This window comes from Heloderma suspectum, chromosome 1, assembly GCF_057233095.1.
Source record: "Heloderma suspectum isolate Gila_16-S chromosome 1, 16-S_ref, whole genome shotgun sequence".
Lineage (NCBI taxonomy): Eukaryota > Metazoa > Chordata > Lepidosauria > Squamata > Helodermatidae > Heloderma > Heloderma suspectum.
In genome coordinates this window covers 334,704,241-334,727,031 of record NC_139458.1, presented here as the reverse complement: position 1 = coordinate 334,727,031, position 22,791 = coordinate 334,704,241, and the positions used below count along the sequence as shown (strand labels likewise).

Sequence of the window (22,791 nt, the reverse complement as noted above, 5' to 3'; positions counted from 1 at the left end):
CCACCAGCCTCCACTGCTGCTAGCAGGGAAGAAAGAGAGATCTGTCTTAGGACTGCTGGGGGAAGAGCTGGAGACTCTCCATGCCCCCCCCCCCTGGATCCTCACACAGATCACTCTTTCGCCACCACTGCTATCAATGAGGAAAGAACATTCAGGATCAGGATCACTGGGATGTATGTATATGTGTTCAAGTGCTTGTACTCACACGTACGTATGTGTGTGTGTGTGGGGGGGCCCAAATCCTGACATGTGACCCCTGAAGCTGAAAAGGTTATACACCACTGTTGTAATTGCATCCTGCATTGTAAATCCTGCACTGAACAAGGTGGTAGACTAGATAACCTCCATAGTTCCTTCCAACTGTATGATTCTATGAAATAATAAAACTTCTTATTGTTATTGTTGTTATATCCCGCTTTCCCCCCTCCAACAAGCCCAAGGCAGCTTACATGACCCACTTCCTCTTTTCAAATTTTGGACTCTTCGAAGATCATGCCTGAATTAGAAAAAAAAATTGCGGAGAAGCTACAATTCTTCGAAGATAACGCCTTATTATTTTTTTTAAAAAAAATCCAAAGTGGGGGATAGGAGGGGGTAAAACTTAGTCTCATTTGAAGGGATAGAACAACCCCCTGCTCAATGCAGGAAGCCTGATTCCCAGGCAGTTGCCCATCCAACTACTGATCGGGGCCGACCCTGCTTAGCTTCTGAGATCACACAAGCGCACACACATCCAGCCCTTTGCTTGTTGCTGAGGAAACATTGAGCTCTGAGGAAGCTATGAGATCAGTAGCCGGAAGACGACATGGGGCCATCGAGAGCTGTGAGTGTGGTGGGCGTGGAATCAGCAGAAACAGGAACAGTGTCTGATCCTCCAATGAGAGCCTCTATCTTTAAGAGCAGGAAAACAGCACAGCACTCATGTGTGAACCGAGCTTGTGCATTCAATGAAGCACCGCAACGGGGAAAATGGCTGAGTGTGGATAATCACCTTTTAATGCGAGAGCGTTTAACCTGACAGGACACCGAATTCATTTCGATGGCGGGCACAATGTAGGGATGTCAGAGAATTTCACCACGAATCTCGGGGAGGACGAATGCCAGCACATTCAGCCCCCCGAAATCGGTGGCGAAACGGTCTGCCCCCCCCACGCCGGGACGGGACTTACCTTGGGCGAATCCTCCTGGTGGTGGCGGCTCCAGCGGCGGTTCGGCGGCGGTTCAGCGGCGGCGGCTGCAGCGGCCAGTCTTCCGACCAGCTACCGCCACCGCCATTTCCAGTAAAACAAAAACAAAAAAACGTGATAGGCTACGTAAAGATTTACGTAGCCTATCACGGCTAGATTTTTAAAAAATACCATGATAGGCTACGTAAATGTTTACTTAGCCTATCACGGCTGAGTAAAACCAAAAACCAAAAACCGCGCGTACGCAAATGGCGGCGCTCATGGGCACCACCATTTGCGTTCCTTATTTTGGCACGTCTAGTGTACGTAAACATTTACGTAGACTACGGTGAAAATAAGGGGAACGCAAATAGCGTAGCGTCTACGCTATTTGCGTTCCCCTTATTTTCTCCGTAGTCTACGTAAATGTTTACGTACACTAGACGTGCCAAAATAAGGAACGCAAATGGCGGCGCCCATGGGCACCGCCATTTGTGTACACGCGTTTTTTTGTTTTGTTTTTACTCAGCCGTGATAGCCTACGTAAACATTTACGTAGCCTATCATGGCTGACTGCAGGGACGCAAACGGCGGCAGCTACAGCCGCCACCATTTGCAGCCCGGCCGGCCAGGATTCAGGGGTGGAGGGACGGAGCACCTCCCCACCGGCCAGAATTTTAGGGGGGGAGGGACGGAGCACCTCCCCCCCGCCAGAATTTCGGGGGGAGGGACGGAGCGCCTCCCCCCCACCGCGAATCAAATTTCGTTCAAGGTAAGTGACTTTCGTACATCCCTAGCGCAATGTAGATCGGCCCTGGGTCTCCTTTCATCTCTAGTCTTCAGACAGCACCACTACTGATAAACTGAATACGGTAGAGAAATACATGTGGAAGAGTTATTCTACCTCACATGACAAGCCGGAAGAACCCAGAGGGCAGTCACATTTCTCAATCATTTGGGCATGAGGAGTCCTTCCAGATACATTTCCTTTCTCTGCAACTTCCATGGAGATTTCAGAAATTCTGGCATAAGGGAGGAGGAAGAAAAAAAATTAAAACTAACTAAAGGAACATTTCAATGTTGATTTAACTTTAGTTGTTATATAAGAACATAGCTACTTTTACACAACCTTTCGGCATCATCCACATAAGAAAAACAATAGTTATTTTAGTCGGTCTCAAAGAAAGATCAAAGCTAGCACCATCTTTAAATTAATTTTGCTTATTCACCTACAGTGTTGTTTTGTTTTTAATTTAGAACCAAAATACCAGAACGCTGCAAAATAAAATGAACAGGATGTGCAACAGACTTCAAAGACACTGGTGACTTATAAAAGAGTTGTTAAGATCTGTAGCCAGAATCTAATATTTTGTCTGAATATGAAGAAACGCAAACAAATGCTCTAACAAGTGCAAATACAGTTCTATAATGTCAGATAAGGACATTTCTCTTTCTTTAAGGATGGAGGAGAGAGAACATGGCTGAATCTTCTCTACTTGGATATCCTTCTCATTAGAGGTCTCTAAGATGATGAACTTTTTATGAAGGATGCAATAGGATCTTTTCAGCCTCTTATGCTATTTGTACTCAGGTGTCCTCCACAATGTGTGTGTGTGTGTGTGTGTTGTGTGACACACACAGAGAGAGATCTGCTCATGTGACAGCACCTCTGAGCTCTGTACACTGCTCCTGCAATAGCTTGACTTATTTGACACCTCCCAGTTCCTAAGATCACTGAGAGACCTTGCTCTAGACACTCAAACCTGCTGAGGTGAAAATATTTATTTATGCATTTAAAATATTTATAAGCGGCCTCGTAGGAAAATCCCTCTCAAAAATGGCAGCAGGGCCTTTCAGTGGTGGCACCTTTACTGTGGAATTCCCACATTAGAAGGGGTTTCTAAACAAGCTCCCTGTTGATGTTCAGAAGGCTGGTAAAGACCTTCTAGTTTAGGATTCCTTCAGGGTATGAACCTCTCTGCCCTTGCTGTCATTCGTAGATTTTCAGTGTGGTGGCCATAAGATAGATAGAAAGATAGATAGATTTTAACAGAAGCCACCTGCTAGATTTGTTTAAATATATTACATGCATTCCAGCTGACAATGTTATTGGCCAATGGGGGCATGTATATTTAATAAAAAATTATAAAGTAGTCTTTATCAGTATCTGTGGCCAAGTTGTGAATAGATCAAGCCAAGAGCACGTGGACAGTCAGCCAGACATTCTGCATTGTTACACACACAATGTCAACAAACTACAGTCAGCTCAAATTTATTTTATTTATTTATGCAAAAATATTTTTAGGCTGGCTTTAAGGGTGGAACCTCAAAGGCTACCATTTAACCAGAAATGAGAAAAGTCCCACTCACACACCCACAGGAGGTTGAGATATTTTCTCCTACAGTTGCCAACACATGGAAAAGAAACAAGAAATCTGGAACATGGAGGTGGAACCAGCACTGGCCTGAGGTGGATAATGGAGGTTAACGAGCCCAGAGCTTTTTGGCTGGCCCAGCAATATTTGGGGGTGTAGCCCAAAACAGAAGGAAATAACCTGGCTGAGGATTAAAAGCATCTTGTTTTTCTGGCACTGGCCCAAAGGAAAGAAAATGCCCAGGCACCAGTTGACAACCTTATTTTCTCCACACAGGACCTTCTTGTCCTGTTTTGGCACCCTAGGCAAGGTAGTATTTTGGTGCCCCACAGACAGACACACTGCTGCCCTCTCATCTCTCTTGCCTATCCTTTTCCCTTCCCCATCTCCCAGGCCACTGCCATCCTCCACTCTGGCCACCTGACTGCCCCACTCCCTGTGAGGGGTCCTTCCTAATGAGGCAGTCTCCCAGGCCACTTCACCCAGAATGCCTTGCTAGGAGGAAGGACCCCTGACAGTGAGGCATTCGGGCCACACTGCCAGGCAGGCTCTCTGAAGAGTTTCGCATTTTTTTCTGCTATGGAATTTGCTGCAGCAGGGAAGTAGCCAGTGGGGCTTCCCAGAGAGCCTACCCAAGCCCATGCCTAGCTCTGAAGGGTTCAGATGGGAGGCATTTTGGAGAGCTGTGGCAAGCACTCTCCAGCAGGAGCACCATGCAGGGCATTGCCTCATTCTGAGAACCCCTCAGAGTTCCCACCGCTGTAGTGGAGGGATGTGTGACTGTGTTCCTGGCGCTGGCTAGGAGGACTCAGAGTGCTGCTGTTGGCTGGTGCCACCATCACCACATGGCTGCCGCTGCCACCACCTTCAGGGGTTGTTTGCCATCCCAAGGATTTCTGTTCACCCCCTCCCCCAAAGAAATGGCCCTGTTTTCACACCTCCTAAAAACTCTCCCTTAATTTGAGCTAGTGAACTGATTACCTATGGTGAGCTGCTGCACACAAGTAATATAGTATGTGGAAGCAGGTTTATATATAAGTGTGTGTGTGTGTGTGTGTGTGTGTGTGTGTGTGGAGGGGGGGAGACATTGTCAGTGCCTCCCTGGTGACTTACCCAGCAGGTTCTGTACTTTTCTTACAAAGAGCCCCAATGCTTTGGAGACAACAGAAACAATCCATGTGCCACAAAAAGAAAGCACCCACACAGAGCAGCTAAATGCAAAAAACATCACATTTGGCTTCCACAAAAACAACCTGTTGCTTCTTAGAGTTAGAACAACTCATGGAAGTGGCTGTTGCCTAGAGCATTTTGGTCTGAACACTGATACCCAGTCAATATTAGGAATTCTGACATAATCAACACTAAAACAGAATGCATCATTCCAGTTCAAATAGATGGATTGTGCTAGTCTACTTTCTTGAAAAGGAAAACAGACATCTAATGTAAGAAATGTTTCAATTTTGAGGACTAAATGTGAAAAGGGGAACAACAAAATTAACACAGCAGGAGAAAAATGTTTGGCTTTAGCTTTTCAGTGGCAGCCTCTGAATCATTCTCTGTAATAGCATCACTTCCATGCAGAAACATGACCAGCGTTGCTGTTAAATTACATAGCTAATATAGAGTTAACACTGGAATTAAGCGATTTTTGCACTTGAACCTATCATCAGCATATGGTTTCTTTATAATATTTTGCTGCAATATATCAGTGGTCTGCAGTGTTGCATTTACAAACACTTCAGACAATCCAATTTTTATATGTGCCAGTGTTCATTCAAGAACAGTCAAAAGAAAAGTCTCGCTTCATTGAAGTCAAATAAGGGACCCACAGCCTCCGCAATTCTCCTTCTCTTTTTGCCACTATTGTGGATGCCACTTGCATAGTAAGACTAAAATGCTGTATGAAATCACACATACAGTGCCCCTATGTTTATTTCCAAACTGCTCAAGCTTACGTAGTACATTTAAAATGGCCCCGCAATAGACACAATGGAGATGAAACGTGTGAAACCATTTTATAACCGAAGTAGATGGAACTTAATCCAGACAAGCCAGAGGTACTGTGGGTTGGGAAACCACCTACTCTGGATGGGGTTTATATCTGGTCTTAGATGGGGTTGCACTCCCCCTAAAAGACCAAGTGTGCAGTTTGGGAGTCCTCCTGGACTCTGAGCTAACTGGGGAAGCCAGGTGGCTGCAGTGCCCAGGAGTGCATTTTACCAGCTTAGGCTGGTACACCAGCTGCAGCCCTATCTGGAGAGGACGAACTTTGTCTCAGTTATCCATGCACTAGTGACGTCCAGGCTGGGACTACCGTAATGCACTGTGTGTGGGGCTGCCTTTAAAGATGGCCTGTAGACCTCAACTGGTGCAGAATGCGGCTGCCTGATGGTTGGTGAGGGTGAGGCGATTAGATCACATAGCCTACCCTACACCAGCTACACTGGCTACCAGTGTGTTTCTGAGCCCAATTTAAAGCACTGGTTTTGACATTTGAAGCCTTAAATGGTTTGGGACCTAATTACTTGAAGGTCTGCCTTCACCCATATCTGTCTGCCTGCACCTTAAGATCAGCAAGAGAGGCCATTCTTATTTGCCCACCTGTGAGGTGGGTGACCATACAAGAGAAGGCTTTTTCCGCAGTGGCCCCATAACACTGGAATCACTTGCCATTGGGGGTCTGCTGGGCCCCATCACTGCAGGCTTTTAAGAATGCCCTGAAAACTTACTGTTTTACTCTGGCCTTCCGCTGATATTTTTCCTGTTTTTATTGCTGTGCTTGCTGTATTGCTTTTTAAGACTGTATGGGCTTTTATTATGTGTTTTATTATAATATGCTGCCTTGGGAGGGCTCCTGCCCTGAAAGGTGGTGAAGAAATGTTTTAAATAAAGCAATAAATGATTGGTCTAACTAGCCAAGTACTGTCTACCATTACTGGCACAGGCTTTCAGGGTCTCGGGAAGAGAGGTCTTCAGCAGCCCTGTTCATTTTGACTGGAAATGCCAAAGACTGAATCTGAGACCTTCCATACCCAAAGCAGGCATTCACCCACTGAACTATGAGCCTTCTGCCACTGAATTATGGTCCCACTGGTGGAAACAGGGTAAGAACCTTGGGAGCCCTGGAGTCACAGCAAGGGGCAGCACTAGGCACTGGGCTGTGAATAGGGGTTTTGTAGCATCTGGGAGGGACATGGGGCAATAGGGACAGTGAATCCTTTCTGCCACATGCCTTAAATCAATTTCTCTCACACCATCTGACCATTTCAGAGCAGTATTTTGGACCTTTTCACTCATGACAAATGGTACAAATATTATGTTTTAGAAAAGAGATGCTCAAAAAGAGAGATGGTTAGAATGTATAAAATTCACTGGGCTGCAAAAAGGAGAAAACAATTGCCTACTTTTTCATTCAACATTAAAAACTAGATGACATTGTGGTTAAAAGAATGAATGAATATTTTGATTTCCGTCCAAGACTAGTGCAATGATTAAAGGAAACACTTCTTCACATGATGTATAGTTAACCTGTGGGATCCGTTATCACAAGATGTAATGATGGCCACCAAGCTTTACGAGAGGATCAGACAAATTCATGGGGCATAAGGCTTTCCAGGGCTGCTAGTCATCATAGTTATATATTTTATCAGAAGCAGTATGACTCTGCATACCAGCTGCTGGGGAACCCAAATAGGACAGAGCAGGGCTGGGGAATCTCAGGCCCAGGGGCCAAATCCAGCTCTCTGGGGGTCACCAGAAAGCTATGCCCCTTCCTCTGGCCCCATCCTCTTTCTCCCAACCACCAATTTCTTCGTGGCTTCCTGGCTTTTGTGAATATGTTTCCCCATTCTAAAAGGTTGACATGCCTCTTTGAAGGCTTGGCTACTGGCATTAAGACCTTTAAGCTAAACTAAGCTGGTAGTTTTGGCCACACCCCTTTTGCCCCACCCACCAGTGGAATGCAGCACCCAAGAGCTTCTCTGAAATTTAATTCAGCCCCTGGGCTGGAGGAGGTTCCCGGCCACTGGGACAGAGGATCCGATTGTGTTCCTGTCCTGCTCGTGGGCTTCTCATAGGCATATGGCTGTCCACTGTGGGAACAGAATGCTGGACTAGAGGGGCCTTTGGTCTGATCCAGCACAGCTCTTCTTATGTTCTTAAATCAGCCCGGGGAAGACTGAAAAATACAAAATTGCCACCCACCCGCACTATGTGGACTGCCAACAGAAGCCTGTGCCATCAGGAAGTATAGATTTCCAAAAGCAGAATGAGTTCAAAATAAAAGACTAGCCCAAGTTCACAAGAGATCAGCCATCTATAACGATAAGGTGTTCAAATCAGCCAAGGCCCAAGGGAAGCTTGCATAGCTGTTTCACATTGAGTTGTGATCAATAGCTGGCCAATATCTGCTCAAGCAAGTGATCCACTCATGTGAGCAGTGAATTGAAATAACATCACAGCTCCATTTCCATGAACTGGAAAAACTGTGTGAGTTGTTATATCTGAACAACAGAGGTCAGTCGCTTAAGATTTAGGACAACTGTGAAAACTGACTTATTCTGTGACTTATGGGTGCAGCACAGGGCACCCATGTACATATTCACTCAGAAGTAAGTCCCATAGTGCTTAGTGGGGCTTACTCTCAATTTGCCCAGCCTTGGCCCAGATCCAGGACAGGCTGTAACTGCAGTCCAGCTTGAGTGTGGGCAGTAGGGCAATTGTCAGCAATTGTCAGACAGGCTGGAGGTTAGGTACTGGATCAGGCAGACAAGGAACAAAAGGCCAGGAAAAAAGACATGGTCATGGACATGCTGCAGGGTCAGGAAGAAGATGATAACATGTGCAATCCCATCAGGATGGTGGTACGCCTCTGCCCCGAAGGCTTATAGCCATCCAATGCAGAGTGGGAGGAGTAGCAGAGGCGGTCCTCACCTCTGCGCTCCCCCCGCTCTGTGTTTTAGCTATCTGGAGCACATCAGAGGGGGAGGGAGGGAGGCTGGAGAGGCCTGGGGATACAGCATAACCCAGCATAACCCAGCCTCTCCCCTCCCCTCCCCAGCCACTGGATGCACCCCTTACCCCCTCTCCGAGGGGCTTTTGCGACCTTGGAGAGGCAGCAGGCACAGTTCTTTCTGCACCAGCTACAAAAGGCAGGGGGCGGGGAGTACCGATTCCTGGCTCCAAGGTTTCAGATCCAGGAATCTGAAATATCCTATCCAACACCCCCCACCCCAACACTGTCTAGGGGCCATAGGATTGCTCTCAAAAGGACAGAGTTAGAGCCAGGTCAAGTCCCAAGGCAGAGATGAAGGAGCAAGACACAGATGCAGATGCAAGGTCAAAGGCAGGCACAATCCAAGGCAGCAGTAAGGAAAAGTAAACAGGAGAATAGCCAGAGTACTCACAGTCAATACAAGTTGCTCAGAGTAATAAGCTGGAATGGCTACAAGGGCTTTAAAGGGCCTGGGGCTTTGTGATTGGTGTGAAGTCAGCTGACAGTCTTCAAGTTGGGAGATCAGCTGATTCTCTTCAGGGTGGAACTACAGTCAAGAAGGCCTACACTGCCTGGCTTCCAGAGGATCCAGAGTGCTGGTGACACTGGAGGCAAGGTGGTGGGGACGGCTGCTGGAGGCCCTAATTCAAGATACCCATTGGTATCCTACAGGAAGTGTGCATATGACTGCAGCCTAAGTGGTCCCTAATTGGAGTTCATATTGTGACTACTGCTTTTTACGTCCTCGTTTTCTTCACAATTTTAGTTTGATTTATTTGGTTTTGACATACTTGTTAATATATATGTTTGAAGCACATGTTACATATGTTTCAAACACTTTATTGTACTGTGGCAATAGACAAAGAATAACAAAGAAATAATGGAGTCTGTACACCTGATCAAGGTGACACTTAACCACAGTTTCAAATAAATAACTATTCATAATTAATATTTAATTAATATTAAAAACAACAACAACAGATTAATTCCCTGGATGTCTGGAAATTAATCTGGATTGCCTAGATTAATCTTTTGGAACAGTTGATTTATTAAACTTTTTATGTTCTGCCCTTCCTCAAACCACTCAAGGCAGTAGTACTCATGATTCTAGCCTCTCATTTTATCCTCAGAGCAGCCCCGTGAAGTAAGTTAGGCTGAGAGATAGTAACAGACCCAAGCATACCCAGTGAGCTTCATGGCTGAGAGGGGATATGAAACTGGGTCTTTCTAGTTCAGGTATGACACACCAACCATCATACCACACCTGATACCTCTGTGTTTTTTGCCTAGAGATCTCTTGAAGGGCTCTAAGCCTTTTGCCCCTCCACTCAAAATCCAGCAAGCCTCCTTCCCTCTGCAAACACTTACTAGCTGGCAGTTGCCTATTGCTTCATTTCAAATAGCTTTTCATGGGAATCCCTTGAGCATTTTCCACATACCTTCCCTCCTGCCCCACCCATCTCTTGTGCTCTCTTTTATTGAATGTATTTATTGTCAGAAATCAGCACTTAATTTCTAGAATGAGAGACTCTGTCATTCAAGCCTGCTTTGGATTCACATCTTCTGACAATGCTGACTTCTTTTTCTTTTCACTTCTACCAATGAGTAGAGTTATAAAAGGGAGTATATTGGCCTACTCCAGCATTCAGCAGTTAGGTGAACTTAAGCCCACTGATATAATGGGCCGAAATGTACATAACACTGTGCTGGTTGGTGGCTTAGTTATGTCTTTCCTGTGAAATTGACCAGTGTCAACACGAACGTTATCGAATGCACCATACAAAATGATTACCTGCTTTGCCTCATGAAGCTGCCGTGAGTAGCCTTAATAAGTATGTAATGAATGTTGTACAGGACAGCCATGAAGTCCTCACGGGTCACAGTCCTACTGACCCTTGGGCCATCACCATAATATTTCCACTCGTGCTGAAAAGGAAAGGGAAAGAAGCCCAGCGCCAATGATTTAACTGTTTCTAAAGTGCCAGTGACATAACTTCTTGGACAGGTTGGACTGAAAAATTACCTCTGTCATTTCAATCTCGTGCCTTGTCAACTGACCATTCAGAGGAGCACCTATATGCCTGACAATAATTTGCGTATGTGTGGGAAGCCCCCCTCTGATGATGACCTGGGGTTTATAGGTTGCAAAGCCAGTCTCTTCCCGTGCTTCAAAGAAGATAGCATATTTCAGCTTTCCACCATAAGCCATCAGCTAACAAAGAAAAACAAACCATATAAATATTGACTGGAAATCAAAACCACATACATCAAAATCAAAAACATTTCTGTGGGACATGCATATTCAATTGAGAGAGTTTGTCAACAAGATTAAATGTGAAAACTTTGTTCTGTGGACCTAAACATTATGTCACTGTAGGCGAATGCACCTTTCAAAATCTTTAATGTATGTTTTGAGTATCTTCAATTAACATAAATCTAATTGGATGAGTTCTATTTTCATGGCCCCCATAACAGACCTACAGATCTACGTAATGACTTAAGATGAGACTATACAGCCCATTTTTGGAAACAAAAGATTGAGAATAGTTTTGTATGGGCACAAAAACTATTTGTTAGTTTTTCACAATGCTCTTTTTTTAATTTTCCTTGCTACAGACGAGCATGTCAGTCCTTCTGGAAATGCTAGCCTACATCAAGCTAACCTGAAGCACATTCCAGTATGGTGGATGCTGCAGAAGCCTTTTATACTGTGTCCCAAGTGCATCCACTCTGCATCTCAGTATGGCTGATGGGGCTAGGTCAGCTAGAAGGAGATTATGTTCCTTTCTGGATAATCCCAAATTGATCCAGGTCAACCATAGCCACAGGCAGAAAGAGAATAATGTTCTTGGAGTATTGTAATGCTTTCCTCAATACTCAGATGTTTGTGACTCAGCCTGGGTCAGCATAACCCTAACCGCCATAGTTATCGGGAGTGTTATTCAAGTATTCCAGTGGAACTTGTCTCAATCCAGGGGGGAGAAAAGAATAGGTAGAGTTCCGCTCTTTTTTATTTTACCTTTTAAAATTTATTGCAATATATTCTAGAGCCCCAAATTAGCTGGAAGTAGTTTGTATTATAAACAATAATATCACACAATAACATGCAGAAAAATTCTGAAGTGCCTGAAAGCTATATTTTCTCACAAAGCGTTCTAACACATTTCCTTTTGTTTATTTATTGTGTACATTTATATTCCACCTTTTTTCCTCTTGCAAGGAACCCAAGGTGGCTTACATGGTACTCTTCCTCTCCATTTTATCCTTACAACAGTAAGGTAGGTTAAGCTGAGAGTCAGTGACTGGCCCAAAGTCACTCAGTGAGCTTCATGGCCAAGTGGAGACTAGAAGCTCGATCTCTCGAGTCCCAGTCTAACATTCTAACCACTACACCACATTGGCATTGATGGACTTTGATGCGCAAAAGAGAATGCATAGGTATTGCTGTGACATTATGTAACACTGAATCAACATTGTGACAATTCCTCAAGATACATTTTAATTCTTCTTCGCTTTTCTAGAGAAAGGAGGAGACAAAAAGGCAAAATACCAACTCCAATCAGAATTCACATCCTTTACCTTCTGACCTTCAAACTGTTCTGGAAGTCTCCAATAAAAGGGCTCCGAGCGTAAATCTTGCACCACCAAGTCAATATTTGCAATTGTCTCTGGATATTGATATATAATCCCTTGAACAGTTTGGTGCTGGACATTTTCATCAACCAGAGGAAGGATTACCTGATCTGACTTCAGAGTCAACTATAGGCAATTAAAGTGATAAGACAAAAAATAATACATATTTTCTGTTTTCCAGACAAAACAATATTAATTTGTGAATTGCCTAAGGTTTAAATGTTTTATTAAACAATCAATAAAATGTACACAAAACTAAGGATGAATAATATAAAATGGAGCACACGTACCAGCCAAATAAAAATACAAATGAAAAATGTAAAATACACAGATAAACACTAGATTACACTAAAACTGTAAAAGGCATTTGTCTTTGTGTCCACCTCCCAAAAGTTAATGAAATGTAACCAACTTTTCCAAAACACTTTACAGATTGTCTTAACCAGGTGTATTCTGTTAATTATGGGCAGTAGAAGACTCTTACGAGTCCCCTGGACTGCAAGGAGGTCAAATCAGTCCATCCTAAAGGAAACCAACCCTGACTGCTCATTGGAAGGACAGATAATGAAGCTGAAGCTCCAATATTTTGGCCACCTAATGCGAAGAGAAAACTCCCTGGAAAAGACCCCGATGCTGGGAAAGACTGAAGGCAAAAGGAGAAGGGGACGGCAGAGGATGAGATGGCTAGATAGCATCACGGATGCAATGAATATGAACTTGAGCACGCTCCGGGAGAGAGCGCAGGACAGGAAGGCCTGGCGTGCTATGGTCCATGGGGTCACGAAGAGTCGGACACGACTGAACGACTGAACAACAACAACAACAATCCAATCTGACACTACCGCTAACATACATTGTGTAGTGACCTCTAGTGCCATGCTAATAATATTCGTTGGCATAATGGGTTTCCCTGGGAATTTTGAGCCAGCAAATACTATTGCCATTGCACTAGAAGTTATTTATGCTAGCACAGTGTAATTTATGTTGGAGGTAGGGTCAGACTGGATACTGCCCTGATTGAGTTTTATTGCTTTCCATGCTTTAGAGCTGGGATAGGGAATCTTTGTAAACTCCATGCGCTTTTGGCTCTGGTCCAACCCAATTTTGCTCTGGCCCACCCAGTGTGGATCCTGATACACAGACCTTCTATTGCCTGTGCAAGACTGTTTGTGACATTTCTTCCTATTTCCTGAGGCTGAGACTGAAGTCTTGTCTTGATGCAGGTTTTTTTAATTATTATTTTTAATATAGGTGTTTTTTCTGAAAGCACACCAGACATATGTCAGCCAGACTTACAACAGTAATCAAAGTAATCTGGAAGGCCATCGTACTAATTAATCACACACACACACACACACACACAAATTGTGTAGAATACTAAATAAGTACAATGGGAGGATCTGAATATACAAAATTGTAAGTAGTATGATGCTAAACAAGCAGATATGGCAATTAAATCAAGCAAAAAAACCATCCTTGAAAACATCTTTGTGGAACTTCACAAATGCAAAGGAGAAGAGAAGAAGCCCTGAGCTGACATTATCATTTTTCTGCCGTATCTATAGCACATTCAGTAGTATGACAGCACATTTCTTTGAAGTGCTAATGCCAAAATGAAGTGCCTGACTTCACTCTGGAGGTGTTTCTGGCTCCCATGCATTAGACATGCTAATCAGAAAGAAACTGGTTAATGCACAAAGTATTTGAAATGTATGTTCAGTGTCATGATACCTGTGTATCAGAGGGTTTGCCAGTTGCCCTCAATCTCTGCTGAAATTGATTGGAATAGATAGACGTTCTAAATGTTCAGAGTGACTATGGTGTGAAGCCACATGCCTAATTTAAATATGAGATTTCAAAAGAGAGATAATTGATCATTAGGGAAATTTAAAATCAATATTTTAGATCATGTACACCTACACGTTCCGACGTGGGGAGTTGCAGGAGAGGTGATGCTTTGATTAACTTAGACTGCAATCCTCTACACTTTTACCCAGGAGTAAGTCCCACTGAGCACAGTGGAATTTATGCATAGGATTTCTTTGTTTAAATATAATATTTACTAATTCAGTTATATTCTCCTCTCACTCCGTGACAGAGCAATGAAATTGGACAACACCTGAGGATAAAAAGCCTCACTTTTCACAGAATATGAGAGGGCCTGCTCACACACATGTGTACATCAATTAATTTCTCATCACTTGACTACTCAACAACTGATGTCTCACAACTGAACATGGGAACTGATTCTACAAAATAGCATTGCATTTGGTGATGTACACAGTGATATATGAAAGTTCTATCTCTGGTGTTTGATCTGTAATGTTGCATTCACATGTAAAATCATCACTTAATGCTGCAGTCTTGGTGATCAACATTCATGTGTGATCCAGCTCAGAATCTTGAATAGCTTGACCACATACTTTAGTACTGACCTTTTTCGTCTCCCTCTCTAGTATTCAGACTACTTGAAAATCTTGATATGAATTCTAGGAAAGATTCTGATCAGTGCAGAAGCAAGATGGAACATGAACTTTGAAAGCTTAAATTTCCATATAGAGCAAGGGTAACTGTATAATCTTTCTACAGATTTGGTATTCTGTGTGCAATTGAGAAGACTGTGGATAAAACCATTAGCTTACTGAAGCCTTTGCATCCCCGATTTCACATTTGTGGAATTCCATTTTCCCTCTTCCTTCCAATATCTTTTAAAAACAAAACTGCAGCTTGGGAGGGGGTATGATATGTTGGGAATAATCCCTCCATACACTTCTTTATCCTCCTGTCTTTGTAATAAGATATGTTTCAGATGGTCCCTTGGTTTCTTAGGCTAAAATTTTCTGTGTCAGCAGAGATTACATTGTTCTGAATCTTAATATTGGGCAATTGTTTAAATATTTTTGGATCATCCTGTTAAATGTTTCTTTTTATCAGAAACATAAAGTCTTAAAAGGCAGATATTTTACTACAACTTCAGTTTACATTCATTCATCCATTTACTTTTAGTAAACTACATCAACGTGGGCAGGCATGCAACTGAATATCCCATTTCTGATGTCCTAAGGACCTGCTTCTAGATATTTGAAAATTGTCATTCTTCTCCTCTCTAGGTTAATATCTTCACAGGGCCATTCTATGCATGTCTACCCAGAAGCCACATTCAGTTCAATAGGGCTTGATCCCACATAAGTGGATATATGACTGCAGCTTAAATTTCTTCAATTTTGACTTGTTTTCTATACTCTTACCATCATAGCTTTCCTCTAACTCCTTTCCTCAAGGAGTTTTTCCAAATTGCTAGTACCCTTTTGGAATGGTGGCAACCCAAAACTGGATGCAGTGCTCCAAATCAGATCTAAACAGTGCTGCACAGAGCAGTAGATATTTCTAAGGGCACTTCCAGGTGGAAAATTCTGTGAATGTCAGGCATGCTAGGGATGTGCATGGACCCCGACTTCGCTTCAAATGCTGCTTCAGACTGATTCAGGCCCTATCTGCTTTGATTTGGATACAAATCCAAAGCAAGATTTGGATATCCGAATCACTTGTTTTTGGTGTTTTCCCATTGACTTGCATGGGAAAACACAAACAGCCATGACTTTTTCAGTTTTCAGGATAAATATATGCAATTTAGAGATCTCTCAGCCCCCCCAGAGGGCATTCCACCTGCCAAATCTCAGACAGCTTGGCCCAGGAGATTTTGTACAAGGTACAAGTGAAATTTGATTTTTTTCAAGAAAACCTCTCAAAGCAAAGAGCTATAACTTTTCACTGGTTGCACGGAAGTATATGAAAGTAGGGAAGCACGCAGCCCCCCTTGAGGGCATCTCACCTGCCAAATTTCAGACAGTTTGGCCCAGGAGTTTTTGTACAAGGCGTGGGTAAAATGTGCTGTTCTGAGAAACTCAAAGCAAAGTTCATAAAGGGATAATCAAATTAGGTGTTGAAGGGCTGAGAAGGTCACTATCCCTAATCTCTGCTGTAGGTTTCTTTGCAGTGCAAATAACCCCTTTCCCCTAGTACTACTTTCCTATTCAAAGTCAATAACCTCAGGATCTCTTTGGCAAACTCTGGCTGGTAGGCAGGAAGCAAACAAAGACAGCAACCCGGCCAGGTGGGCACATTGACTTGAACGAAGAGCAATGACAGTTGCCTGTTGGACTGACAAAGGCAGGAAACAACACAGCAACTCTGCCAGGAGAGCACAGGAGCTCCTTGCCCACCTCTGCCTAGGGGTGTATGAAACCCCACTTACCTGGCTCTGCTGGGGTCTGCAGGTGAGGTGAGGCAATCCGTTCCTCCTCCCAGAATCCTCAGTGGGGGGGAGGCGATCCGTTCCTCCCCCCTGGAACCCTGCCTGGCCGGCTCTGCTCCGCAGCCAGTCTGTGGAGCCGGCAGCAGCTGGGCCAACCCGCAGCGGGGCCTCCATTTGCGTCCCTGCTTTAGCCGTGATAGGCTATGTAAATATATACATAGCCTATCACGGGCCAGCGTAGGGACACAAATGGCGGCTGCTATGACAGCCGCCATTTGAGGCTACAGCAGCCTGGCAGTGGCTGGAGCCGTCGCCATCACTGCCACCGCTGCTTCACCCACCACCGGAGCTGCCGCCGCCGCAGCCAAGTAGGCTCCGTTTCGCGGGGCTGTCGAGGGGTGGTGGGGTGGGTTGCTCCGTTCTGCCACGGATTCCGGGGGGGCGGATTCACTGGAATTTGGCCTCCCTGGGATCCGTGGCGGACTTCTCTAATATCCCTGCCTCTGCCCCTGCCAAGACCCCAAAGATGCCTCATATTGGGCTTGCTTGCTTTGCAACGCACAGTGTAGTATTATATTATTTAAATAAGAGCTGTTAATGTGAGTAGTGTTGTGCCCGCTGTTTTTGGAAATGTGGACTGTGTGTAGTCCTTTGACACACATTGTTTGCTTGTCTACACAGCACAAACACACACACACACACACACACACACATGAGCAAAAGAAAAGCAAACACTAAACTACAAGCAAAGGGGGGGGGGGCTAATTATAATCCTAACAGAAGAGAAAGGGATGGATGGATGGATAGATAGATAGATAGATAGATAGATATAAAAGTAAGGGCAAACTAATGGTTGAGAGAGAATTGAAAAGGTGGGCGGGGGAGATAAGCATCTACAGTGACCTTTTCTGGATTTTTAAATGAACAAACAAGAAGAATGAATGCTAAACCTATTACAGAAGGGTGGGGTGGGGTGGGAAGAGACTAACATAGCTGTCATAGCACGCGTTTTCTTCTCGGCTTCATGCTGCCCAAAGAAGGGTTAATCTCCTTCCCGCTCTCCTTCAGCCGGATGCCAGCTGCTCCAATGCCATGGCTTCCTCTGTCCTGCCCGGCAGAGACTGGTGAAGTTGCCCTTGGTGGCTGCAGCAGAGGCAGGATAGGACTGGAGCCGAGAGAGAAATGCTACGGAACTTCCCTTTCAGCTCCCATCCCATCCTGCCGCCGCCGCCGCCGCCGCCGCCACCACCACCACCGTCATTGCACACTAGGGATGTTAGAGAATTCCGCCATGGATCCCAGGGGGGCCGAATTCCAGTGAATTCAGCCCCCCAGAATCCGTGGCAGAACGGAGCCCCCTGCCCCTCCACCCCGCGAAAGCCCCGCAAAACGGAGCCTACCTGGCTGCGGCTCCAGCTGTGGCTCCGGCGGTGGCGGCTCCAGCTGCTGACGGGCTGGTGCGGACGCAAATGGCGTCCTGAGTAGGGGACGCCATTTGCATCCCTATGGTAGCCCGTGATAGGCTACATAAATATTTACGTAGTCTATCACAGCTGAAGCATATCTCGCAGGGAACGCCATTTGCGTCCCTGCTTTAGCCGTGATAGGCTACGTAAATATTTATGTAGCCTATCATGGGCTACCATAAGGACGCAAATGGCATCCCCTACTCAGGACGCCATTTACGTCCGCACCAGCCCAGCAGCGGCTGGAGGCCCTGCTGCAGGTTGGCCCGGCCGGCAGCTCTGCAGCCTGGCTGCGGAACGGAACCGGCCGGGCAGGATTCTGGGGGGGGAGGAACGGATCACCTCCCCCCGTTGAGGATTCCGTGCGGAGGAACGGATTGCCTCCCCACACCTGTGGAACCCGGCGGAGCCAGGTAAGCGGGGTTTCGTACACCCCTATTAATGCACACAATGGCAGCTCATCAGGGCAATGGGAGGCTGCTCAATTATCAGGCAGCTTGTACACCCCAATGGATCATCTTGTGCACCCCCTACTCTAGCCAAACAACATTCAGAGTCCTCTCCACTCCAGTAACACCACCTCTCTCACAATGAGCAAACAGAAGCTGACTCACAGCAGAACTCCCTCCCCTTCCCCCTCTCCCCTTCCCCCCTCCTCATCTTCTGCCTCTCCTGGTGGCCAGATCTCTCTCGAATTGATACATTTGGTGCCTCTGCCTCCTCCCCCCTTCCCCCCTCCCTCCTCCTCCTCTCCCTCCCCATGATCTTTCACAAATTGATACATTTGGAGACAGCCTTTCTGGGCTGCTCAGAAGGCATAAGAAGAGCTACGAATCTCAGAGGCAGACAAGGAGCCTTGTCAATGAGCTGCCTTGCTTCAGGGTGCCTCGTTGTTATTCTGATCTGCTTCTCATCACAACGAGGAACCTCTGAATCAGCCCGCTTTGCCTCGTTATTTGGGCTTTGGACCGAAGCAGTGCACAGGCCTACTAAAGCAGTGTATCTGACACCCGTAACAGTACAAGGTGATTTTGCTAATCCACTTGCTGAATACTGCTGGTCTAAATAAAGTCAAAGGATTAATGTAGGTGAGAAGCAGAACGATGGCACAAAAACAGCAAGAATAGCACCAAACCATGCACTCGTTATTATCTCTCACTTTACTCCCTCATTGATTAAGTGCTTCCATCTTAGCTGCAATGCTTTTATGAAGACAACATAAAATTACTATTTTTATTTATTTATTGCTATACTGCCCAATAGCCGAAGCCCTCTGGGCGGTTCACAAAAATTAAAACCAAACAACACACAATAAAACAATTTAAAATATATAGAACATTAAAACCACAATATAACAATACAACCACAATAAAACCTAGCAGCAGTGCAGGAGTTTAAAATACAGATTTAAAACAACAAAGATAAAAATTTAGAAAGCTAAAATGCTAAAATGCCTGGGAAAATAAAAAGGTCTTCACCTGGCGCCAAAAGGAATACAATGTAGGTGCCAGGCGAACCTCACTAGGGAGCTCATTCCAGAGCCGGGGTGCCATAACAGAAAAAGCCCTCCTCCTAGTAGCCACCCGCCTCACTTCCTTTGGCAGGGGCTCACGGAGAAGGGCCGCTGATGATGATCTTAAGGTCCGGGCAGGCACATATGGGAGGAGGCGATCCTTCAGGTAACCTGGCCCCAAGCCGTTAAGGGCTTTGAATGTTAACACCAGCACTTTGAATCGGGCCCGGAAATGGACTGGCAGCCAGTGCAGCTGGAAAAGTACTGGCGTAATATGAGGTCGCAGGCCAGTCCCTGTTAACAATCTTGCTGCCCTATTTTGGACCAGCTGAAGTTTCCGGACCGTTTTCAAAGGCAGCCCCACGTATAACACATTGCAGTAATCCAGACGAGAAGTTATCAGAGCATGGATAACTGTAGCTAGGCTATCTCTGTCCAGATAAGGGCGTAGTTGGTATACCAGCCTAAGCTGATAAAAAGTGCTCCGTGCCACTGAGTTCACCTGTGCCTCAAGGGACAGTTCTGGATCCAAGAGCACCCCCAAACTACGAACCTGATCCTTTAGGGGGAGTGCAACCCCCTCCAGAACAGGTTGAATATCACCTAGCCGGGCAGACGAACCACCCACTAACAGTACCTCCGTCTTGTCTGGATTGAGTTTCAGTTTATTGGCCCTCATCCAGTCCATTACCGTGCCCAGGCACTGATTCAGAACAGCCACTGCCTCATCTGGTTTTGATGAGAAAGAGAGGTAGAGCTGGGTGTCACCTGCATATTGATGGCACCTCAGCCCACACCTCCGGATAACCTCCCCCAGCGGTTTCATGTAGATGTTAAACAGCATGGGGGATAAAATAGTGCCCTGTGGAACCCCATGGCACAATTGCCATGGCACAGAGCAATAATCCCCCAGCACCACCTTCTGGAATCGGCCATCCAAGTAGGAGCGGAACCACTGTAGTGCAGTGCCTCCAACTCCTAACCCAGACAACCTATCCAGAAGGATACCATGGTCAATGGTATCGAAAGCCACTGAGAGGTCCAGGAGAATCAACAGGGTCACACTCCCCCTGTCCCTCTCCCGGCAGAGGTCATCCCACAGGGTGACCAAGGCAGTTTCCGTTCCAAAACCAGGCCTGAAGCCCGATTGAAATGGATCTAGATAATCCGTTTCATTCAAGAGTGCCTGGAGCTGTCCTACAACCACCTGCTCAAGCACCTTGCCCAGGAAGGGGATGTTGGCCACTGGCCTATAATTGTTAACATCCTCTGGGTCCAGGTTAGGCTTTTTCAGGAGTGGTCTAATTACTGCCTCTTTTAAAGCGTCAGGCACCACTCCCTCTCTCAAGGAGGAATTTACAACCTCCTGGACCCAGCCGGACATCCCTTCCTTGTTTGATTTAATAAGCCATGAAGGGCAAGGGTCAAGCACACAAATGGTCGATCGGACTTGGCCAAACACTTTGTCCGCATCCTCAGGCCTCAGAAACTCATCCAATAAAACTGGACCAGACGGTGCTCTGAACTAGGGGTGGACAAAAGTGACTTACCTGTCCTCGAAGCTTGTTTGTGGTGGGGGGAGGCGCTTCGCTGCTCCCCCCGCGAAGTTCAGGCCGGGGGGGGAGGCTTCCCGCCTCACCCGGCCGAAATTCAGGCCGGGGGGGAGGCTTCCCGCCTCGCCCGGCCGAAATTCAGGCCGGGGAGGAGGCTTCCCTCCTCGCCCGGCCGCGAACTCCAAAGTTAAAAAAAAAAAAAAAAACGCCCCCGTGATAGGCTACGTGACGATTAACGTAGCCTATCACGGCTAGATCTGCAAAGTCAGCTGTGATAGGCTACGTAAATCATGACGTAGCCTATCACGGGTGACTTAAAAAAAAAAAACGCGTACGCTAACGGCGGCCCCCATAGGGAGCTGCCATTCGCGTTCCTTATTTGGTTGCTGTAGTCTACGTAAATCTTTACGTAGACTACAGCAACCAAATAAGGAATGGGAATGGCGGCTCCCTATGGGGGCCGCCATTATCTGTACGCGTTTTTTTTTTTTTTAAGTCACCCGTGATAGGCTATGTCAATCGTCACGTAGCCTATCATGGCTGACTTTGCAGATCTAGCCGTGATAGGCTACATTAATCGTCACGTAGCCTATCATGGGGGCGTTTTTTTTTTCTTTTATTGCAATGGCGGCGGTGGCAGCCAGTCGAAAGATCGGCTGCCGCCCCCGCCCAGGACGAACAGCCGCCGAACCGCCGGCCGGACCCGCCGCCGGGAGGAACATTCGGCAAAGGTAAGTCCCGTCCCGGGGGGGGGGGTGCGGGGGTGCGGAAAATTTCTCCCCGAAACTTTTCGGGGGGCCGAACACGTTGGCACTCAGCCCCCCGAAGTTTCGGGGAGAAATTCTCCGCCATCCCTACTCTGAACGCCTCTACCAATGGAACTGCATTAATGGTGGTGTCCAATTCATGACGAATCTGAGCGACTTAATCCTCAAAGTGCCGTGCAAACTTGTCACAGCGTGCTACCGAGGGTTCCACCGTCTCTCTCCCTGGCCCAGAATGTAACAGGCCGCAAACCACTCGGAAAAGCTATTTTTAAGCCACCACATCCCATTGTTGATTCACATTGAGTTTGTTATACAACAGAGTCCCAAAATCCTTCAAGGTAGTGCTACCTTCTAGCGATTTATTCCTTCTGGTACTTGCACATGTATATATTTATTTGTTAAATTTGTATCCTGCCTTTCCTCCAAGGAGCCCATGGAGGCTTGCACGGCCCTCCTCCTCTTCATTTTATCCTCACAACAACCCTGTGAGGTAGGTTAGGCTGAGAGTCAGTGACTGGCCCAAAGTCATCCAGTGGGCTTCTAAGCTATACACACATACCTGCCCTTTGAATATAACATTTTATCATTTTTAACTCAGTTTCATTTTATTGTTGTAATTTTTCTAGTCCATATAATTTTTGATCCAAACCCCATTCTTTAAAAGTTCATTGGACTAGTGCTTCTTCACTCCACCCAACACAGCCTTTGTGATCAGTATCTAGCCATTTTTAGCAATACCAAAACCCAGCAATTTTCTTCTGATTTTAAGGGAAGATATCAGTATGAAAAATGTCTGTGTTTAATTTGCTCTAAAAAATTAAAAAGAAAATGTGAGCAATCAATCAGCTAAATCCCCTTAATATATCAGCAATCTGTTACACCGGGTAAAACTGAAAGATTCTGATTTTCCTCGCGGTTTCCCATTTGAGAAGCAAAGACTTATATTTTCATGGAACAATTTTCCCTCCCTTGACGACTTTGCCTTTTTCTGGGTCTTAATAGCTTTACTCTAGGGCTTGACATCTATTACCCTATCTGAGACTTTTCGTGAATGAGTTGACCCTGGTTGC

General features: G+C 45.7%; 1 protein-coding gene across 1 annotated transcript in view; it reads right to left on the bottom strand.

The window, feature by feature from the left end:
• Positions 1 to 22,791, bottom strand: part of LAMA2 (laminin subunit alpha 2) — a 619,437-nt gene that overhangs the window by 150,843 nt on the left and 445,803 nt on the right. The window contains exons 25-28 of the mRNA XM_084827486.1: positions 12,114 to 12,293; positions 10,558 to 10,746; positions 10,327 to 10,460; positions 2,071 to 2,188 (exon numbers count right to left, since the gene is read on the bottom strand). Of these exons, the coding sequence (XP_084683612.1) occupies positions 2,071 to 2,188; positions 10,327 to 10,460; positions 10,558 to 10,746; positions 12,114 to 12,293 (621 nt within the window). The remainder of the gene's footprint in view (positions 1 to 2,070; positions 2,189 to 10,326; positions 10,461 to 10,557; positions 10,747 to 12,113; positions 12,294 to 22,791) is intronic.